General features: G+C 49.4%; 1 protein-coding gene across 1 annotated transcript in view; it reads right to left on the bottom strand.

Annotated features, from left to right (window-relative positions):
• LOC147696878 (N-acetylated-alpha-linked acidic dipeptidase 2-like) overlaps positions 1-22,367 on the bottom strand; it is a 476,544-nt gene that overhangs the window by 284,663 nt on the left and 169,514 nt on the right. Inside the window, exon 8 of the mRNA XM_086933986.1 lies at positions 19,858-19,951. Coding sequence (XP_086790112.1) covers positions 19,858-19,951 — 94 coding nt within the window. The remainder of the gene's footprint in view (positions 1-19,857; positions 19,952-22,367) is intronic.

Below are 22,367 nucleotides of genomic sequence, written 5' to 3'. Positions count from 1 at the left end.
TAGACGTGAAAGCTACAGAGTAACGTCTGGATATCCCGTCAGAGATAGTTTGTTCCGATGCATCATCCAGAGAGGTCTTCTAGATGCCACAACCCTCCCGCATTGTGGGACCGGAGCCTGAGAAGACATGCATCGGTAGTCTCTGAACTCGCTGGCAGCCCCGGCCTGAGAAGATTGCTGTAGTCAGTCAGGCCTGCTCATATTGATTCTTAAGGCCGAAATTAAACTTTGTTGCATGGTGACTAGCATGGACCATGTCTGAAAGTCACCTTAATTGTCAAATGGGGAATAACCAGCCCTGTTCGATGGGAAAGGGGCTCTGGGACAGCGCCCAGGGCAACACTAGTTTGTAGATTTTAAGAGACTATATAATATTTAGTGTGCTGTTGATGTATTGTGTGTGCTTTTATGAAATGCTACCTTTATCACCAAAGTTAATATTTGACCGGAAAAAAAGGGGTCGTAAGGGTGAACAGAGAGTCAACACACAGGGCAGTGTGAGAACTCAAGAAAACACATGTGCTCACTCCTGTGTAGTGCTAAAAATAATAACAATTTCGTTATCTGAATGTGAGCAGTGGAAGGATACAAGTCATCCAATCAAAAGGATGGTAGAGAAACTATGGTCCAGGAGAAGAAAAAACACAAGAAGAGCGGCAAAAGCCATCCAATAAGAAACTAGCTAACTAGATTGACTGTAGAGCCAACCAATTAAAACAATTTCCTAACCCAAAGCCCACTGTTCAGTTTTACCCACAAGAGGTATTTTGACAAGTTTTTTTAATTGGATTTAAATTGCTGTAAAACATCTCTTTGCACTTTCTTTTTCAGATATGTTGAAAAAAAATCTCATGATAACCACACATTGAACTTCGTTATTTTCCCTTAAAACACAATACCTGAGTAACTAGTTATACTGTGTATTCAAAGTAGAATGCTTGTTAATTTGTATTATTGACTATTCCTTCTAATTATTTGTTTTGCACTCCTCTGTTGTAGCCCATCATAAGCTATAGTGAGTGCGGTTTGAGGTGGAGCCCAGCATTTAGAGTATTTTTTTCTGCTGCATTTGCTTCACTCTCTGGATAATGTCCTACTATAATATAAGTGAGGGTTGTTCTATATAATTATTATACGCTTTGTGGTCAGTGCTTGCCTAATAAGGCATTATGTGCATACTCTAGATGCCATTAATCTATGATTGAAAAAAGGGTTGTTTCTTCACGGATACCAGGATAGAGGCCCACATTTTGTAATTGCCTGAATGTGTTTCAGACTTGCTATCCGTAAAGGCATGTAGTGAATAGTGAATAATTATGTAGTCTCTTGTTCGATTCAAATGTTTTGTTCGATATTTTCACTGCCAAATGCTCTTAAAGGAGACTGAAGTTTAGAACCTGCTTCTTAGGCATATATCGTACTAAAACGTAAACCACAGAAAAAGTGCCAGCATCTTTGTTCTCTGCTCTTACAACGGAAACAATTTAAAAATTGCATGGTAATAAAACAAATCCAATCCGTTGTAAGCCAAAAAACAAGTCCTAAACAACAAATGTATATTTGTTAATCAATTCATGCACCCATGTGCATACATTAAACCATGTGTGCATTCACAGTTGCACACGTGTCATCTACTCACACAGTCGTGCATTCCTCTTCCTGTATGTCTGACACTGTATGTATGCCTTTGTACTGTTGTCTATAGGGGCATATGTGTTGTCTATTTGCTCTGATGCACATATGTCTTGGTATGCCTAGATGTCCATTTGTTTGCTTGCATCTTTATCTCTTTGTGCTTGGGGATCTGTGTTTGCGCGTGCATAGTCTGCCATGCCCCACTGTGACTTCACCCAATTAATAAGCCAAACCTATTCGCCCACCTCTACTTTAAATAGAAGCCAATCGCCCTGGTTTGGCTAGATCCCCAAAGCTTTCACAGCAGCCACTAGTCAAGCACTGTGCGCAACAGAAATACACTTGAGATGCGCATAGCACATAAATATAGAAAAAAGACAACATCAGGACATCTTTAAGTATTTTTACAGAACATAGATGTGTTAAGAATAACTTGAACAAAAAATGAAAACATTCCAAGCAGTATGTGTAAAATATGATTTTAACTACCATCAGTGAATAGTCTAAATGAAAACGAATTGCCAGGGCCCCAAGTTGGGGAACCGAATACCCAGACTGTTTAGTTCTGATTTCACCTTATGCCTTTAATCCACCACCTGCCCCTTTATTTAACAGGTTCCCCCTTTTACCTTTGTCACGTATTTTGGTCTTTCTCTTCCTCCTCCTTTCCCTCCTTGTGTGTTTTTCACTCTCTTGCTACTTCACTAAAATGTATCGCAGTCACTGCCTTCGAATTCGGAGGGATATAAATGATGAGCTAATTAAAGAAAATGCTGTAAATACCTACTGCATCGAGGTCTAAGTATTAATTATGTAGTGCATTGCAGGGTCTGCACAAGGTAGTTGAGTTTCGAGATGTGCTTTACTCATCTATTTTACCTGTTAGACCTTGGCAGAAGGAAACTGGCAAAATGTGGAAAACTATGGAAACAGCCTATGATTACTATGTATGACTATAGCAAGAGCAGAACGTCGAGCACAAAATGCACCAATCCATATCACCAAGTCAACACCAGGATACCAGAGAGCCACTTACGTTTTTTTAAATATATTTATTTAGAAAGTTTTCTATAGCGCAAACTTGATCCCGAAGGATATCAGAGCGCTTTACAATTTGATGCACAGGTAACAAATCAGAACATTAGTCTAACATTGGGAATCTAATGGGCATTGCCTAGGCTCGACCTAAAAAGTAGTGCCTGAAAAGGGAGCAGTGGAAGGACACAACCAATGGCTCACTGCTCCAGAGGAGGGACAAACAACACAAGAGGTAAGGATAGCATACGGAATCTGACAAGTAGGATCCAAGCAAATGTGAGTGACAACCAAACCAACCAATGGCAAGAAATGGGGAGGCTCCAAGCCCACTATAAGCCCACCACATGTCTCAGAACAGACAGCGCATGCGCTTTTAGGCAAGACCTAATAATCTGTAAAGCCAGAGGTGTTTTCCCTCCACCCCTTTATAGATCTTCTTTACAGCCATTTGATATATTGTGCTCTCTCTCTCTCTTCTTCCTGTGTGCGTCTACCCTGCACGCTTCCGTTGCTCTCTTGCCCATTTACTTCCCCATTGCTCTACCTTGCTCTCCATCACCTTTAATTTGATTCCCTCCTTGAACACTCTGTGTTGATTCCCTCACCCAAACCCCCCAATGTCGATTCCGACTAACCCTCTATGTTGCTTCCTCCAGCCCTCTGTGTAGCTTCCGTCCCATCGAGCTCCACAGCCTCAGCCCCAGAGCTCTCAATCTTGCTCCATTATAAACATCCTCCCACAACCAGAACTCACCCAGAAACCTACATGCAACTATTCTCACATGTAACATACAAGCATTGGAAACCCCAATAATTCATCTTTAATGGAGCCAAGACGTCTTGGCTTTGCCTATACTTGGAAAAGTCAACACCAATTACAATGTAAAATTGCACTAAAACAAAGAGAATTTACAAATGTTAGCAAATACAAGTCAGATTTAAAATTCACCCAATCACACAACACAAACAATACACATAGGGCCTGAATTAGAGTTTGGCAGATACCATACTCCGTTGAAAATGCATCTGAGTAGCGTCTGTTTTTTTTAACATTTAAAAATAAATACAGATAAACAGGTGTTTCTCTGTATTTATCTGGACTGTATCTGTATATGTAAGAATTTCATATGGTGTAAAGTAGGCCAAATATTTTTAATAATTTTTTTTCTAAATTTTGCTAAGAGTTAAAAGCAACAGCAGGCCTCAGGTCCCTAACATATGTGTGGCATTTGGCATTTTATGTTATATTACCTTCTGTCAACACAATGCTTAATCATAACATTGTGTCCACCGCAAAAGCCAGCATTCCATCATTTCCGAGGGAACCCCACCCTTCAGTCTTTCTTATAATTGAATTTATTTAATAAACTCTTTTTTAATCTATTAATTGATTAAGCCTTATCCTCAGCTCTCTCATCCGGAACTATGTAATGCCTTAGGATGCATAGGAGAGGTTATAGTGGTCAGTTGTAGTGTGGGCAATGTGGTGGAGATATACCGTGTTGTAGTATAGCAGGTGTTATCACTACAGGCACTGTTCACAATTCCAAGTCATACCTGCAGGGGGAAACTACGCTGCTTCATGCACGGAGCAACTTGCGCAATGGGGCTTTGCGGGGGGTGGCCGACCGGAATGAGGCTCGCCCCCCCGGGGAATTTGGGGCCCCGGGAGGAAGGGTGGGGGGAAGGTTTTAGACGGGGACAGGAAGGGACTTTGGGCTGGTTGGGCTGGCTGGTGGAATTTGGGCTCTTTTTGGGCTTGGGCCGATAAGAGCGGCCATTTTTGTTCACTGTGCACCATTTCGTGGGACAGTGACCCAGCAGCCGGGGGGCATTAGTGATCGTTGTGGTATTTTTAGTTGAGGGCCTTTAGCAGTGTCTGGGCTGGTAGCGTCGGGTTTCTCAGAAAGATATTTTGGAGTGCGGCGTGAGTTGCTGGACTGGTTGAGCAAGATCGGGTGGTAGAGCGGGCGACCGGCACGGCAGGGAGGGCATTCGGCGGCATGGGGGAGAGGTGCGCTGGGAATGTGGGGGGGGGTGACGGGGGTGGTTTTGCCTCGGCATGCTGGACTTCCCTGCTTTTTTCTTGGCAGGAGCAGTTGGCGAGGGGCTCGGGTGAGCAGCTTGCGGCTCCAACACGCCGAGGGGATGGGCCGGCTCTGCCTAGTACGGGCGGTCGCGCTCCAACGAGGGACCAATGCGTGCTGACAGCGGATGGCAGGGACATAGTTCTCCAATGCCCCCCTCCCGATGGGTCGATCCGGCTGCCGGGCAACGGGGATGGAGCGGAAATTTGGCAGGATACTCTGACTACCAGATGGAGGATAGGAGAAGGGGGAGTGTGGATTTAGGGACACTGATAACGGAGTGCAGGGACAGGGCAGGTTTGAGTAGGGTGCAGGCTGGAGAGGTAGTGGTGGCGGGAGGTGGAGAGATAGAGTCGGAGGAGGAGGGGGAGCTTCGGGAGGGGGAGGGGGAGGCGAGTAATGTTGTTGGCAGTGTTTTACAGGTACGCCCCCGGCAGACGGTGCCACGAGTGACAGCCCCCCCAGCGGACCTGGTTAGGCGGCGGGATCCGGTGAGGACGCCAGCCTTGATGCCAGGTAAGACCGGTGCAAGAGTGGGGAGTGGCTTGGGCGGGCCTCATGGAGGCCAGGCAGCTGGTGGAGTGGATGGCGGATGCCAAGTGTCAGTGGGGACGGATGCTGGGGGAGGGGAGGAGGTGAGATTGGTGAAGGGCAGGTACATGATGGATGCCGGGGTGTGTACGGAGGCGGTGGGTGGCGCGGCGTCGGTGAGTACGGGGACGGGTGAGGCGGCGAAATCCGGTGGGTCGGCGGCGTCCAGCACCGGGGCGAAGGAGAGCTGTGAGGTGCCGGTCAGGAAGCTGCCGTACATGGGGGTGGCGAAGCCACTGGGGGCGCATTTGTCACTGGCGACTAGGAAGAAGATTTGGAAGGGGGAGTATGTGGAGATTTTGAAGTTGCTCCACAGGGAGTTGATGGCCAAAGAGGGGTCGAAGGAAGAGGAGCAGGAATTTGCTAGGCGACCTAAGGTGCCAGTTACCATAGAGAACTGGTTGGCGGCTTTTCTGATATATGCCAGCGTGTACTGTGAGAAGTACCCCGACAGGGCGGTCGCTCTGTTCAAGTACATGGACGTGGTGCAGCGGGCGCAAGTGACCTACGGAGGTAATGCTTGATCGCATTACGACGAAGAGTTTCGGGCGCGCATGGCGTCGGATCCGGAGGCAAAGTGGGGGGAGTTGGATGCGGACTGTACCAACAGACGATGAGTGGGGCAAAATTTGGCCGCACCATCTACACGGCCAGTGGGTTGCCGCTGGCGCCGCCCCTTTTTTCGGCCTGCCCCACCCGTGAGGGGGTGGGGGCGGGGAGAGCCGGGAGCAGTCACAGTGTCGGGCCTGCTGGGACTTCAACAGAGGTTCCTGTCTCCGGCAGGTGTGCTGTTTTTGGCACGAATGCTCCGCATGCGGGAGGCGCCACCCGGAGACGCGCTGTTGGGGGCTTGGGGGGGGGGGCCAGTATCCGGCTCCCGTGCCCAGCAGGGGGAGGGGAGGAGGCAGGGGGGGCGAGTACCCTGGGAAAAGGCTCGTACACCAGTTAGGCTGGACCGACTGGAAACTTTTTTGAAGGCTTATCCGCGGGCGGACGATGCGGCCGTGCTGTGTCGGGGTTTCAGGGAGGGTTTCCGGTTGGGATACGAGGGTCCGCGGATCGCTCGATGGGCAGAGAACCTGAAGTCGGTGAACGCACACAAGGGTATCGTCCGGGAGAAGCTCTTTAAGGAAGTGAAGGAAGGAAGGATGGTGGGGCCTTTTGAGGAGGCGCCATTGCCGGAGTTGATCATTTCACCTATTGGAGTGGTCCCGAAAAAAGAGCCGGGTCAGTTGCGGCTGATTCAGCATCTCTCATGGCCGGAGGGCGCGTCGGTGAACGGCTTTATCTCAGCGGAGTTGGCATCAGTGTCGTACTCGTCCGTGGACGTCGCGAGGAGGTTGGTGATGACGGCAGGTCGGGGGGCGCTCATGGCGAAATGCGATGTAAAATCGGAGTTTCGGTTGCTGCCGGTTCATCCGGCGGATCATCAGTTGCTGGGGATTCAGCTGGACGGGCTCATTTTTGTCGATAGAGCACTTCCTATGGGGTGCTCCGTGTCGTGTGCCTTGTTTGGGAGATTCAGCTCCTTCTTGCAGTGGGTTTTTTCCTGGCGCACAGGCTCTGAGGCGATAACGCATTACCTGGACGACTTCTTCCTGGTGGGTTGGCCCGGTTCGACGGACTGCCAGCAGCGACTGGACAGTTTTACGGACCTGATGGGTTACCTGGGGGTTCCTTTGGCGCCAGAGAAGACGCAAGGGCCCAGCACGGTGCTGTCGTTCCTCGGGATAGAGCTCGACTCAGCGGCCATGGAAGCACGCCTACAGGAGGAAAAGCGGGCGGCAATGGTGGACTTGGTGAAGGGCATGTTGGTCAGGCGAAAGGTGATGGTGCAAGAGGTGCAGGTGTTGCTGGGACATTTGAACTTCGCGTGCCGCGTGGTGCGGGCGGGGCGGACCTTTTGTCAGCGGCTGGGGTTGGCCTTGTCCGGGTTGACGCTGTCCCATCATCATGTGCGCCAATCGGCGGGCTCGAGAGAGAGGATCTGAGCATGTGGCTGTCTTTTTTGGAGCGTTTTAATGGTGTGCGCATGGCGCCCCCGGAAGACTGGGAGTGGGACGTGACGATGTCATCGGACGCGGCGGGAGTCGGAGGTTTTGGACTCTACTGGGCAGGCAGGTGGTGTGCGGAGCAATGGCCGGAGCAGTGGCAGGCGGGGGGTAGGAGCATTGCGTTCTTGGAGCTGTTCCCATTGGTGGTGGCTATGACAGAGTTGGCGCACAAGCGTGTGTTGTTCAAGGTGGACAATATGTCGGTGGTGCAGGTCGTGAACCGGCAGTCCGTGAGGGAGCCCCAAGTGCTGAAGTTGATGCGCGTGTTCGTCTTGAGGTGTTTGGAACACAATATTTTGTTCCAGGCTCAACATGTGCCGGGAGTGTACAATGACATTGCTGATGCTTTGTCTCGTTCACAGTGGCGGAGGTTCCATGGGCTAGCCACGGAGGCAGCGACGGACAAGACAGAGGTGCCGGAGGAGCTGTGGTTGGTGGGAGAGCGCGGGTCGTTCAGTTGGTGAGGTCGTCCCTGGCAGCGTCCACGTGGAAGAGTTATGAGCAGGCCTGGCTGGAGTTACTGTGGTTTGGAGCAGTAAGGCAGCGGGGCAAGTGGCGTCGGGAGGAGCAGGTGGTGCGTTTCATGCTGGGGTTAATGGACAAAGGACTGGCGAGAGTGACGATCGCGGGAAAAGTGGCAGGGTTGGCTTTCATGGGCAAGCTCTGGTGGGGTTATGCCCCCTCGGCGGGAGAATTGGGGGGGCGTCTTCTGGAAGGTTGGGAGAGGGAGAAAGGTGCTCGGGCGCGGAGGAGACGGCCGATCACGGAGGCGATGCTGGAAGGTCTGGTGGGCCGTTTACCGGTAGTGTGCAGGGATCAGGCGGAGACGGTGCTGTTTTCCACATTGATGTCATGGATGTTTTTTGGAGTCTTTTGGGTGTCGGAGTTGGCGGGTTTGAAAGGACGTCCGGGTTTGACGTGGGGGGAGGTGGAGTTACGTGGCCGGGAGGTGGCGGTGCGGCTTCGACGGTCCAAGACTGATCGGCATGGGAGGGGTACTTGGGTGTTGTTGGGTCCTGGGGGAGCGGAGGCGGTGTGTCCGGCGGAGGGGGGTAGAAGGCTGGCGGAACGGAGGGGTGCAGGATGGTGCGGAGGTCTTTGGCTGGAGAGGGGTGGGACGGGTGACAGCTGCGCAGTTGCTGTGGGTCCTGCGGCACGCCCTGCGGTCTATGGGTGAGGACCCGAAAGAATTCGGAACGCATTCCTTCCGCATCGGGGCGGCGACGGAGGCGGCGCGGAAAGGTTGGGGGAAGGAAGAGATTAAAAAGCTGGGGCGCTGGAAGTCAGACTGCTATAAGACATGTCAGGATGCGAGGGGTAGTGGTGAAGTAGACTTGAAGTTTGGGGCTCGCTGCTCACATATGTCTCTTTGCAGGTGCAGTGGCGGGGCCTACGGCGGCAGCAATGACCATATACGTGGTGGGCCATTCTTTTGTAAAGAGAGCGGAGAGGGCCGAGTGGGAGAAATGCAGGAACCTCAATCTGGAATTGGATGAGCAGTTGTTTAGGTGTCATTGGAGGGGAAAGGGGGGCATGCGTTGGCACGAGTTGGTGCCGGTTTTGAACAATGTTGTGCGGGGGGGGGTCTGTCCGGATGTGGTAGTCATCCACCTGGGTGAAAACGATTTAGTGCAGTGTAAGGGACTGGCACTGGTGAAACAAATGAGGAGGGATTTGCTGGAGATCAAGAGGCAGTGGGCGGGGTGTTATGTCATCTGGTCAGAATTCATACCCAGGAGGTGTTGGAGGGGGGCGGAGAGACCAGGAGCTATTGACAGGACTCGGAGGAAGATTAACAGGGAGAAGGAAGGAGTGGGTAGAATGGAGCACCCGGAACTGAAGTATGGGGCGGTCTACTTTTTCATGGAGGATGGAGTACATTTGTCAAGATATGGGATGGAGTTATATATTGTGCAGCTGAAGGAGGCGGTAGACCGGGCAATAGGGGTGCACAGGTATCCAAAGGTGCAGGGATCCTAGGGGGGGTCAAAAGCCGTATGGGGCTTTCGAGTGGCGCTTTTTCCTAGTTAAACAGGGGGGGGGGGTAGGATAGGAGGAATGAGTTTTACTGGCTGAGGGGGAGGGAGTGTACATATGGCAGATGTTTAAACAGTTGAGGCAGGCGTTTGGGTAATTGATAATGATGTTTATGTTGTTGGCGGGGAACTGTTAGGGGTGGGGGTGGGGGTTTGGTCAGGTATATGTATAGTTAGTTAGGCCTAGTTTTGTACGGCAAAGGCCAAGGTTGTGGTATAATTTCAGGATGCACCAAAGCGGCCTTTATCACACCTTACATCTGTCTCCAGTCGGTTCTTCCCCTCCCCGTCTCCCGATGGGCCCCAATGGGGCTTTGCGGGGTGGCCGACCGGAGGGAGGCTCGCCCCCCCGGGGAATTTGGGGCCCCGGGAGGAAGGGTGGGGGGAAGGTTTTAGACGGGGACAGGAAGGGACTTTGGGCTGGTTGGGCTTGCTGGTGGGATTTGGGCTCTTTTTGGGCTTGGGCCGATAAGAGCGGCCATTTTGGGTCACTGTGCACCATTTCGTGGGACAGTGACCCAGCAGCCGGGGGGGCATTAGTGATCGTTGTCCCGCCCGCCCTCCCTTTAGGACAGGCTTGTTGGGGGAGTAGAGAGGAGTATGTACGGGGTCATGGCCGTCTGGGTTGGGAAAGGGGTTTTGTGGGAAGCAGGTGCTTTCTGAGTTTGGATTGGCTGGATGTGTTGTCGCTGGGAGCAGGTGCGGGAAAGTTTATGTAGGATGGCACTTTTTCCTAGTTAAAAGGGGGGGTAGGATAGGAGGAATGAGTTTTACTGGCTGTGGGGGAGGGAGTGTACATATGGCAGATGTTTAAACAGTTGAGGCAGGCGTTTGGGTAATTGATAATGATGTTTATGTTGTTGGCGGGGAACTGTTAGGGGTGGGGGTTGGGGGGTTTGGTCAGGTATATGTATAGTTAGTTAGGCCTAGTTTTGTATGGCAAAGGCCAAGGTTGTGGTATAATTTCAGGATGCACCTGTTTCCCAATAAAGCGGCCTTTATCACACCTTACATCTGTCTCCGGTCGGTTCTTCTCCTCCCCAGTCTCCCGATGGGCCCCAATTTGGTCTGCTGGTTGGCGCGGGCCAGCAACCCAACCCGTGGTTATGGGGAGGAGCTAGAACCACAGAGTAACAGGATGTTCACCTAAAAGGGACAGACTCTGACGAGTGCAGAGCGAGTAAGGAAAGACAAGGGGGGTGTGCAACACATGTGACAACTTAGACGCAATGACAGAGACAGTAAGGGGCCAAAGACAGAGGGAGAAAATATAAAGTGAGACAACAGAAAAAGGCTGTGCAAAAAAAAAGTGAAGGCGTTAGGTGAGCAAAAGAAGAGTGAATTAAGGGCCTGGCTAAGAGAATAAAATGGAGCGAGAAGAACTGAGGCGGGAAAAAAGTAGGTGAAGTCTTGAAGAGAAGTTTAAAAGCCCAAGGGGAGGAAAATGGTAAATGTATTAACACCGGTACACAAATAAATTACGACAAGCAAGAAATCATTGTCTTTCTGTCACTCCTCTTGTTGGCTAATTGTTAGTCTGTAAAATGTACATGTAGTTGAGAGGGTTAGAAAGGAAAGACTTGAGGTGCAGTAATATAAAACCAACTAATTGATAAGGTGACACGAAGGCTATATGAGGATTGGTTGTTACTGTCCCCGGAATAGAAAACTACATTGGGCAATTAGTTTGTTTATGATTGTTGTGCAATTATATTAATGGCTCAGTCAATATCTTTGTAGATATTCCAAGTGGCTGTCTGCCGAAATGTAAATCAGGCCCCTCGTATTTCATCTGAGCAAAGTGGCCTGTCCCTGTGCCTTGATGGTGCAGTCACACGACTTCTCGGGCTGGCTTCAGCATAGATCTCTGGCTCGTTGACACTTACCAGCATTTGAGTCTTGGCAGCTGTGAAAAGCCCCTGCCAATAGCTCTCGATGGCCAGGCAGTGTGTCTGTTTAGGATTGCAGGAAACATCCTGTCATGTCACCCTTGCCTGACCCTGATGTCGGGACAGGGAAGGCGGAGGCGGAAGGGGAGGGGCCGGAAGTGCGGGGAAAGTGGCGGTGATAATATGACGTAGCCTGAATAAAGAAGGTGCCTCCGAAGCTCCGTGGTTCGAGTCTTCCTTGAGGGGCCCGGGCACATTACAATGGCGACGAGGGTGGGATATTGACAACCCACCACTTCTGCCCCCTCGCTGCGAGCGTGCAGCCGAAGACCTGCCTGCTGAGCGCGTCAGCGCCAAAAAAGCACGAAAACGCGATCAAAATCACGTGGAGGGTCGCGCGCTGCATGAAAGCTGTGCCAGACTGAAGACAAGAGAAAAGGGTGAGTCCAGAGCAGCGACTACCCTTGCAAGAGGCAGAAAGAGAGACTGAGGCAGACATTAGGAAAAAAGACCAACGTCTCCCCGGCGGGCATCTTTGAGTCAGGCATCGTCCATAGGATAACACTGGCTCTCACCCCGGCGGCCATTTTGAAGTCAGGCAGTTTCATAAAAAAGCCTCAAAAAACGGTGAATTCTAGCAAATAAAGCCTCGCCCGGCCTGGGGAACCTGCACCCTTGCTCAAGATGTCAGTAGAAGCTGACACTTCATGCCCAGCAGCCACGGGATCCACCCAGCAAGTGCTGCAGCCGCATCCAATGTCGCTAGGAGTGTCATATCTGCGCCCATCAGAACCCCTAGAGCTGACGTCCGGGAACGGCATGGGCCCCAAATGGAAAAACAGGGCTGAGGACTTCGGGGACTTCATGATGGGGTCTCACGTGCAAGACTCCAAGCAAAAATTGATAGCGCTGCGGAATCTGATAGGGAAAGATATCGCACAGATCATCAAAGAATTGCCTGCTGCCAGTGCCGCCTCATACGAAGATGTGAAAGGAGCTCTAGATCGGAAGTTTCTCCACAAACGAAACCTAGACTACGAGCAGTATACGTTTAACCTTGCGTCACAGGAAAACCATGAACCAATGTGTGACTTCATTGCGCTCATTCGGCGGTTAGCACGATATTGCGAATTCGACTCGTTTAACATCGAGGATGCATTGCGACTGCGCATTATTGAAGGGTGCCAGTCAGAATCACTACACCGCCGATTGCTGAAGAAAGACTAAACGATTGAAGAGATAGAAGAACTCACTCGCATTAATGATCAAGCGGAAGATCATGCCAAGAAGATGGAAGCCAGCAAGTCCGAGAAAAGGGAGCAAGCCTTCCGAATGCAGTCTCACGCAGACCCGAAGCGCCGTTCCGACCACCGCAACTTGGAAAGACCGACAAGGACCTTCCGTGCAACCTCCTCGCGCACCGGAACCAGAAGCAGTCGGAAAAGCAGACCAACCTCAAAATGCGGACAATATTATCCACACTCAGGACAGTGTCCTGGCATAGGACAGCAGTGTCACCGCTGTGGAAGAGAAAACCACTTCGAAGTAGCCTGTGAAACGCGGAGGTCGGAAATGAAGACAGCCAAGTCAAGCTCAGAAACCCGCCACCATGCAAGAGCAGTGAGGGGAAGGAAAAGCCGCTCATCCAGCTCATCAAGGTCGAGCGCCCAGTCGGTTAACTCCTACAGATCCCGGAGGTCGACGTCTCGGGAGTCGTCGTCTCCCACACCTGTCTCGCATGACAGTGAGGAATGCGTATGCATGGGTTCCGACCCCGACAGAGTGAAGAAATACCCAAGATTGAACATTAGAATAGGGAGTCACCTCGCCAAGTTTGTACTAGACTCCGGAGCGTTCTTTAACCACATATGTGCCATGGAATACCAAAGCATGAAACCTCAGCCGAAGCTGGAACCAGCCGCCGTTCGAGTTTACACCTGGATGTCCATAAAACCCCTACCATGTCTGGGACAATTCCGCACGACTCTGATCTATAAGGACCGACAGATCCAGGCTCACATCCACGTGATCGAGGGTACAGACGCAGCAGACTGCCTTCTCAGTCTGCCGACAGCAGAATGCCTCAAACTTGTTGAACTTTTGTACACGGTAGACGACTCCCCAGACATTGTCAACAAGTTCCCAAATCTCTTTAAAGGCCTTGGGAAGCTCAACCAGTTCAAAGTCAAACTGCACATCAATGAACAAATATCACCGATAGCGCAACATCACAGGAAGGTGCCGTTTCATCTGCAACAGGCAGTAGATGACGAGCTACAGGACTTGCTGAGGACAGACATCATTGAACGATCCACAGGACCCACACCCTGGGTAACGCCAGTAGTGGTAGTGCCCAAGAAGGGACAAGACAACAAAGTGCGCCTGTGTGTGGACATGCGTGCCCCGAATACGGCTAATGAGAGGGAACAACATCCTGGACCTCATATCAGTGATATGATTGCTCGACTCAATGGGGCAACTGTTTTCTCGAAGCTGAATCTCAACATGGGATTCCACCAACTGGAACTACATGAGAAATCCCGCTACATTACCACCTTTACCACCCATCAAGGCCTGTTCCGCTATAAACGTCTAAACTATGGAATATCCTCAGCTGCTGAGATATTTCAGGAAGCTATCCGGCGGGTCATCCAGGGCATCCCAAATGCCTTTAACTAGAGTGACGATATCCTGGTCTTCGGGGAAAATCAAGCGGAACATGACAAAGCCTTAGACCGAGTGTGTCACGCCTTACTCAGTGCTAACCTCATGCTCAACCCGGATAAATGTGCGTTCCACAAGTCCACACTAAAATTCTATGGACATATCTTTCAAAAGATGGCATGAAACCAGACCCTGGGAAAGTGTCTGCCCTTGCAGACACCCCACAGCCACAAGACATTAGTGATCTCCGGTCATTCTTGGGGATGGCAAGTTATTGTGCCCGTTACATTAAAGACTACGCTACCCTCAGCTACCCACTTAGAGAACTCACCCGCCAAGGTCAGCATTAGCAATTCCAGTGGTCACCTGCGTGTGAACACGCGTTCAATAAAATCAAGAAAGCTGTGAGCACTGCTATCAATTTGGCATATTTTGACACCAAAAGAAAGACTGAAATCACTGTGGACGCCAGCCCTGTCGGCTTGGGCGCCATCCTGGCTCAGTACAACCATGAAGTGGACCAACGTCATGTCGTCGCTTATGCCAGTCGCAGTCTCCACGATACGGAGAAGGCTTACTCACAACCCGAGAAAGAGAGCTTCACGGTTGTGTGGGCCTGTGAACATTTCCACCTGTTTGTGTATGGGAAACACTTCACACTCATCACAGACCACCAGGCGCTCATCACCATCTTTGCCAACCCTCGGGCGAAAATGCCCTCTCGAATAGAAAGATGGATTTACGCTTGCAAGACTACATCTACACCATCGTCCATAAACCTGGGAAGGCAGAAACCCCAGCGGATTACATGTCACGGCACCCGCAGTCTCACACCCCAGATCGATGTTCTGTAGCAGAAGAGTACTTTCACTTCGTCATTGACAATGATTGTCCTCCAGCGGGGCCATTAGAAACAATTCGTGAAACATCTACTCATGATCCCACAATTCAGGTCATCATGGCCCAGGTACGCACCAGCTCATGGAGACATCTAGACGGCAGTCACCCAGATACTGCGGCTGATACTCAAGAACTTGTGGCGTTCAAGCACATCCAAGAAGAACTATCAATCAGCACGGATGGGTTATTGCTGAGAGGAGGGAGGATAGTCATTCCTCAGTGACTGCGACAAGGGGTCATCAACTTAGCTCACGAAGGACACAGAGGAGTAGTAGCTACCAAGAAAGCACTCCGAGAACGCATCTGGTTTCCCTCACTTGATCAAATGGTGGAGGCCACACTTAAGGACTGTGCTTCATGGCAGCTAGTGAGTCGAGACGAACCGCCAGCCCCTCTGCAGATGTCTGAACTACCAGACGGGTGTGGCAACAAGTGGCTATTGACTTTTTTGGTCCGTTGAAATCAGGCCGATACATTATCGTCATCATGGACGAATACTCTCGTTTTCCCATTGCTCATCAAGTATCCTCCATCAAAGCGACGGCCGTCATTCCCGTCATCGATGAAATGTTTGCAGCATGGGGAATCCCTACGGGAGTAAAAACAGACAATGCACCACCGTTCAACGGTCATGAATTTGTCAATTGTGCAATACATCTCGACTTTAAACATCGGAAGATTACTCCCTTATGGCCTCAGGCCAACGGCATGGTTGAACGATTCATGGGGACCCTCAAGAAGACGGTTCAGCAAGCAGAACTCGCTCACCGCGACATCCAGCAAGCATTGAATGAAGTATTGAGGGCATATCGGACCACGCGGCACAGTACTACGAATCAATGCCCTGCTACTCTGATGCTCCAGCGAGTTCCTCGCACGCGGCTGCCCTTTTCAAACACCGTCATGCAGTCTAGAACTGTGACCACTGATCATGATACCCTGGTGAAACTGAATAAGGAAAAGAAATCAAAGATGAAGGACTATGCTGACCAACGCAGGCATGCGAGGCAGACGGACATTCAGGAAGGAGACTGGGTGCCGGTGAAACGCGACCGTAGAACAAAGGCGGAGTGCCGATACCTCGCACACCCACTGCGAGTCTCCAATCGGAAAGGAACTATGATCACGGCTGAGTCTGAAGGCAAACGGATGACTTGAAACGTGTCCCAATTCAAAAGGTGCAACCCCTCTGCTCACACTCGAGTCCAGGACTGTGGCTCTAGCACAGACTCGTCGAGCCAAGGAGGAAACGGTAAAGGAGCACGTCCCAGCCCAGTAAGACATGAAGATGCCAGGGATTGACACACCTCCGAACAAGCACAAATCAGCCGTCCACGACGAACAACCAAGCGACCTATTCGACTCATTGAAGAACTCTAAGAGACAGTAAGCTTCATTGTACAAAAGGGGGAGGTGTCATGTCGCCCTTGCCTGACCCTGATGTCGGGACAGGGCAGGCGGAGGCGGAAGGGGAGGGGAAAGTGGCAGTGATAATATGACGGAGCCTGAATAAAGAAGGTGCTTCCGAAGCTCCGTGGTTCGAGTCTTCCTGAGGGGGCCCCGGGCACATTACACATCACATTAAAGTTGCATGCAGTGATGAAATATTTGCACTATATTCCTTTAGCGAAAAGTATTTCTAGTCTTCTTATAGCTAGACACAGCATAAAGAAACTCGAGGGGGCCTCCCTGCAAGGCACGCAAGGGGGCCCCTCGAATCTCAGCAGCTTGCTGGCGAGGTTTTGACTTTAACTGTGGGACTAATAGCTGCCCTATGGGATGTTTTGACGCCTACTGTTTCCAATCTCCCCCACCTCTTCCTCTCTTTGTTGTAGCCCAGACAAAGTTCATTTACATGCAAATGGTCTTTTAAAGACCTGTGAAGTACTCAGTGCGGCTGTTGTGTGCCGGGGAGCTGTCTCACGACGGGGGTGGGGGGGCTGAAGCAGAAGCCCTTTCAGCACAATGGGCTTTGCGCGCCTGCAAGCACTATGTCTCTCCTCTGCCTCACACCTAGATTTTGCGCCAATCGCGTTTAAAAGTCTTGTGGGGATGTCTCACAGTGTGCGCGCTAAATTCAGGACACTGCGCGCTCCGTGTGACCATCGTGGGCACGCGCCCGGCCGCGCACGTTAGTGCGCGCAGTGGTCACTGTTATTTTTGTCAATTCCTGAATTGAGCCAACACTCCATTTATCAAAGTTTTGTTGAGTAGCATTATAGTCATTTCATATGCCTGCCCCGCCCACTGTTATGCCTACATTAATTAGCAGTAAAAACCAAACCTCATTGTTTTTGAAAAGTCTCATCCCACAAAGTTGAAACAGAAAAGATTTTTTACAATCCTTGCAAGGGTTGGTACAGGGAAAATAAATGTAGATTTAATATGGAACTTCTATTGCACTTGTTTCTTCCTCAGTTAGAAGGAGAGCACTTATTTTGTCCCCTTTGACTATAGCTTGCAACCTATTTACTAACGAAAGGCGGATATCTGATGTCAGCTGTTGCATCCGTTCCTGGAGAAAGAGAAGCATTTCCTTGGAACTGATGTAGTTGTCAGATTACTTTTCTTTTTTTTAGGTCTCGCCTAGCGTTGCAGCGCTTTTTGCTTTGAGAGGCATGCAGTATATACTGTAGTGTGGAAGCTTTGTGGAAGCTCCGCCCACTCTCTGTCCATTAGCTTTTGTCCTAAATGCTGCCTTCCGATTAATTGAGGTTGTTAGTCCCTCCTCATTCATCATTTGTATCCTTCCACGGCTATTGGCCCCTTTACTCCTAACACTATTTTCTTTTAGGTGTCGCCTAACATTGCAGTGCGAATGCGCTGCCATCACTTTGAGAGGCATGTAGTATATACTGTAGTGTGGAAGCTCTGACAATCTCTGCCCATCGGTTTTTGTCTTAAATGCTACCTTCCGATTAGTTTGAGGCTTGTTAGTCCCGCCTCATTCTTCATTTGTATCCTTCCACGACTATTGGCCCCTTAACACCTAACACTATTTTCTTCCCTATCTCCCCACCCCACCGCCTTCTCTCCCTCAGTATAAGACTTCTCACCCTCCCCTGCCCCCTGCACCACCCCCCCGCCCCACTCCCGTTTGTGTTTTCTTGCCAGCCGGCACTTCTGTTTTCATCTTTATTATTGCCACCTTGAAATATGCGAGTTCAAGATGTGTGCTGTACAAAAACTCCTCGTGTTTAATTAACTAGATTTTATTGTTACTCTAAATATAATAAGTCTCTAGGCAACATTCGGGATATGCATGGCAACTGACGCCTCTTAGTTCACAAATGGCATTGTTGTCGGGCGGGAGGAGTGGCAGCATTTTAACTCATGCTTAAAACAAGCACTTTTAATAACTTCCTCTCAATTCAGTGCTATAATCTTGCGTACTGAGGTGAGGCGGTAAAGAAATGCACTTTTTTTAAATTCTGAAGAGACTTTATCACACATTTACAACATGTTTACTGTATGAATAACATGCCGATCATTTTCACGGCTCACCCACTGGCTCGTATACACTTGGCTTGTCTCCGGCTGGCTCTACCTGCTAATTAATATATTGGCTTTTGCACCTCTAACAAAGAGAGATGAATAGATGCATGACAGTGAGCCCGGTAGCTGGTAGAGAAATAGACTGGTGCAGACAAACAGAAAGTCAGTCTCCATTGCCTCACGTCCGAATCATCACTTTCAATAACCTGGGAATCTGCCGGCAACTCCTGCATGCCCCAACCTCATCCCCCTCACCTATTCTTAGCAGAAGTGGCAGATTCTGAGCTGTGCCCTCCTGGTGCAGAGGAGCATGGCAGTGTCTGTAGAAGCTCTGGGATCCCTAGCCTCTCCGGACAGGCACCTAAGCCTTCCGGGTGTCTTCGAACTCAGGAAAAATGAATACATTTTGTTCTGTGCTTTAGTCGCCCCTCTGGGAGCACTGTCTGGTAGATGGAGCTCTGTGTTAATAAACACATTCAGGGAGGTGGTTGTGAACAAACAAACAACAGCCAAAATACCATACATTTTGAACGTGTAGTTAAATACCTGCTCATCGAGTACCTCATTGGCTGATCATTCCATGGCACTACCAAAATTACATTTGGACACATTTGCTCAACTGTAAAACACTCCCTTCTATGGGGCATTTAACAACTCTGGGCTTTTGGGTTAGGTAACCTACTTTGGATGCTGTGTAAAAGAGTAAATACAAAAATTAATGCAATGAAACTAAGCAACCAGTACTGTCTAAAACACTGTGTAAACTGATACGCATTCTGGCATTTTGTTTAGTTAATATCGATTTTCTCATAGATGCGAGTAAAGTACTCTTAATATCTTAATGAAATCTGCACACATAACTCATAGCGCCAGGCGACCTTTGACAACTAGGCAATTAATACATTTTCATGTGCCCCCGAAGCACCCCTACCCCCTTGGCAAACTTCATTACCTCCTACTGTTTGGAGGATAACCAAGACAAATAGTCTAGAAAATGAAAGAGAAGCTGGGATTCGGATTCACATGCTCCGATCCCGATTGCGTTGGTTAGTCTGTAAGCACTACTTTTATAAATGAGTTTCGCATTAGTAAAGCACCACGGTGTGCATGTGTGGCAACACTTCACCCATGCGGCACATGCCAAGCGATTGTTGACACAATCCACACTTTGCATCTTTTTCAATATATTTTGCACACAACATACATTCACTCCAAAAATAAAATGTGTAGGTAAAAAACATTGCCATTTACAACGTCAATAGCTCTAACTCACAAATGCGAGACCTATTTGCATTGCAAATGTTTGTTATTAAAGAGACTGACCGCAAGTTAACATCTCACTTTCATTATCTTACATGTTTCTTGTGATAATTATCACGGTGCCATGTTCTAATCTTCAAAACTAGACAACCTGTTTCTCTTGCTGACAGCACAGAATCTGAGAAGCCAATAATGAAGGCTGGCTCACCGTAAAAGCTTCTCTGCATCATGATATCCAATGGGATGAACTGGGATACTTGGAAGGCTCATGCCTTCATCAGCTCTATAGCGAAAGGTGTACTCTGTTAACGAAGAGGTGTGAAAGCATTATAAAGTTACAAACTAATGTTTACAAGCATTGGAAAATGTATGATATGTTTTCTAAAACAAACTATTGATCTATTGTAAATAAACTAGGTCCATATTTTTCGAGTTTTATACATGTACATACATTAGAGTCATGTCAAAATCTCAGTGCACTTCACAATGAATGAATGAGGACTTCTAAAACGTCAAGCTTGTCCTGCCACAATAAATTGGTCACCTCACACAGGTCATTTACTTTTCACCTACAGAATTAGCTCTTCAAACATTTTGGAAGAAGCAAAGCAGTGAGAAATTGGAATGGCCTGTATTTCAATTTAGCATTAACCTAGCCATTAAGAAAGTTTTCTCTTCTTTTCCTTCTCATATGGACATGCACTCATGGGCAGTCATCAATTTTTTCCATTTCAAGCACAAGAACATTATGACTGACAGAAGGTGACATTTAAGGGCATTATTCTAGAGAAATGCCCCATGTAATGGTTATAGTGTACTACAAATCTAACATTGTTTTCCTTGCAGCACAAGGTATGTTTGTGTTTAGACTGATTCTTTTACACGTTCAAGAGACTAGTAACACAAGAGACTGACCACATCCAGCTACAGCATCAGTGGTACCACATACAATAAAAATGGGCCACTTTCCCCCATTTGGGAACTTTTCTTGAGTCTGCTTTTCTTTTCTGTGCCCTATTATTCTGAGTCTGAGTGTGGTTATTTTGCTCTAATGTGTGTTTTTCTTTTGTATTTGTGCTCTGCGAGCGGGCCCACTTTGCTGCTTGCTTTCCCGCCGATTGCCGCTTCCACTTCCTAGCACTCCTTCCAGGACCTACTTAATGGAGGCCGCAGCTAGGCTGCACCAAAGACGCACTAAAGGCAAGCCCATCTGCACTTGTCTTGGCCTGGACCACACCCAGCACCAAGAACCCTAATTCTTCCACCATACGCAGCTACATTGCCGACGACCTCCAGTCACATCGACAATTGCAACTGCTGCTGGATATTTCCACGCAGCACTAGAGGACCATTCTCCTGGCCAGCACCGCTGCTTCACCTACAAGCCCGAAGTAACCAACAATGCCAGAGACACTGCAAACATGACTGCTTCCACCATGCCGACCACGAAAGCCCCAGCACAACTCCACAAGATTCTACTCAACGCACAATCACTCGGCTAATACGCCACAGAGATCTGGGACATGATCTCACCCCTCTCCCCAGATGCCATTTTCCTCACAGAGACCTGACTGAACCCTGCCTCTGCACCAGACAGCGCCATCACCAACCCCCCAAAGGCTACAATCACTGAGGTGGAATTGCCCTCATCTTCAAGGACACCTTCTGCTGCACGACCTCCTCAGACTACTCAACCCGATAATGAAGCATCTAAACTTCCAACTCCACACAGATAGAAAAAGCACCGTCACAGACACCCTCGGCTACAGACCATGCCCCAGCTTCTTCAACACCATCCCTGACCTCATCACCCCGATCGGCATCGAGTCTGAGCACTACATCTTCCTAGGGGATCTCAACTTCCACCTCAACGACCCCAGGGACACCAAGACAACAGATCTCCTGGAAAACATGAGAACATCGGCCTCAAGTAACTTGTTACCAACCCTACCAACATTACAGGACGTGTCCAGCGACAGCCAGGTCTCACAACTCACCTGGATCAACCACTTCAGCATCTGCTTTACCATCTCAGGACATATCAAAACTGGCACCATGCCCAGCAGCATCAAGCGCAGCAACTGAAAAAAAAGATCTCAGAAGACTAGTGGAACAACGCTCTCAACTCCCACCTCCCAGACACACCATCCAACCCGGACAAGGCTGCAAAGAACTTCTCCCAGTGGATCACAGAATGCACTGACACAATCACCCACGCCAAGCCAGACAAATCAGAAGGACTGGACAAGATCTCAGTCATCTTCGAAAACTTCAAACCCCAACCCCCAGCCGTGGACAGAATCAGTCTACCTACACCCATTACCATAAACACTGAACACCTGCTCACCCATGGGGACACTCGCACAACTCAAGCCACAATCTCCATCATGAACTCCGTGCATTCAGAAGCATCCACAGACCCCTGTCCCCACGTCTTAAACCTTGGGAGCAAGACTATTGGCGATGAGTTTAAGTAAGTCCTGAACACTTCCATCCCCTTGGCTGCTTCCCTGAGGACTGGAAACACTTTGAAGAGAGGCACCGCTGAAGAAACCATTTGCTGACCCAACCGAATCATAGAACTGTCGGCCCATTTCCCTGCTACCATTTCCAGCAAAGGTTCTTGAGAAGGCAATTAATCAGGAACTCACCAAACACCTGGAACAGCCTCCTGGACCTCTCTCAATCCGTATTCTGAGCCAAACAAAGTACTGAGAC

This window comes from Lissotriton vulgaris, chromosome 8, assembly GCF_964263255.1.
Source record: "Lissotriton vulgaris chromosome 8, aLisVul1.2, whole genome shotgun sequence".
In the NCBI taxonomy this organism is placed as follows: Eukaryota; Metazoa; Chordata; class Amphibia; order Caudata; family Salamandridae; genus Lissotriton; species Lissotriton vulgaris.
This window is presented reverse-complemented; position numbering and strand designations above follow the sequence as displayed.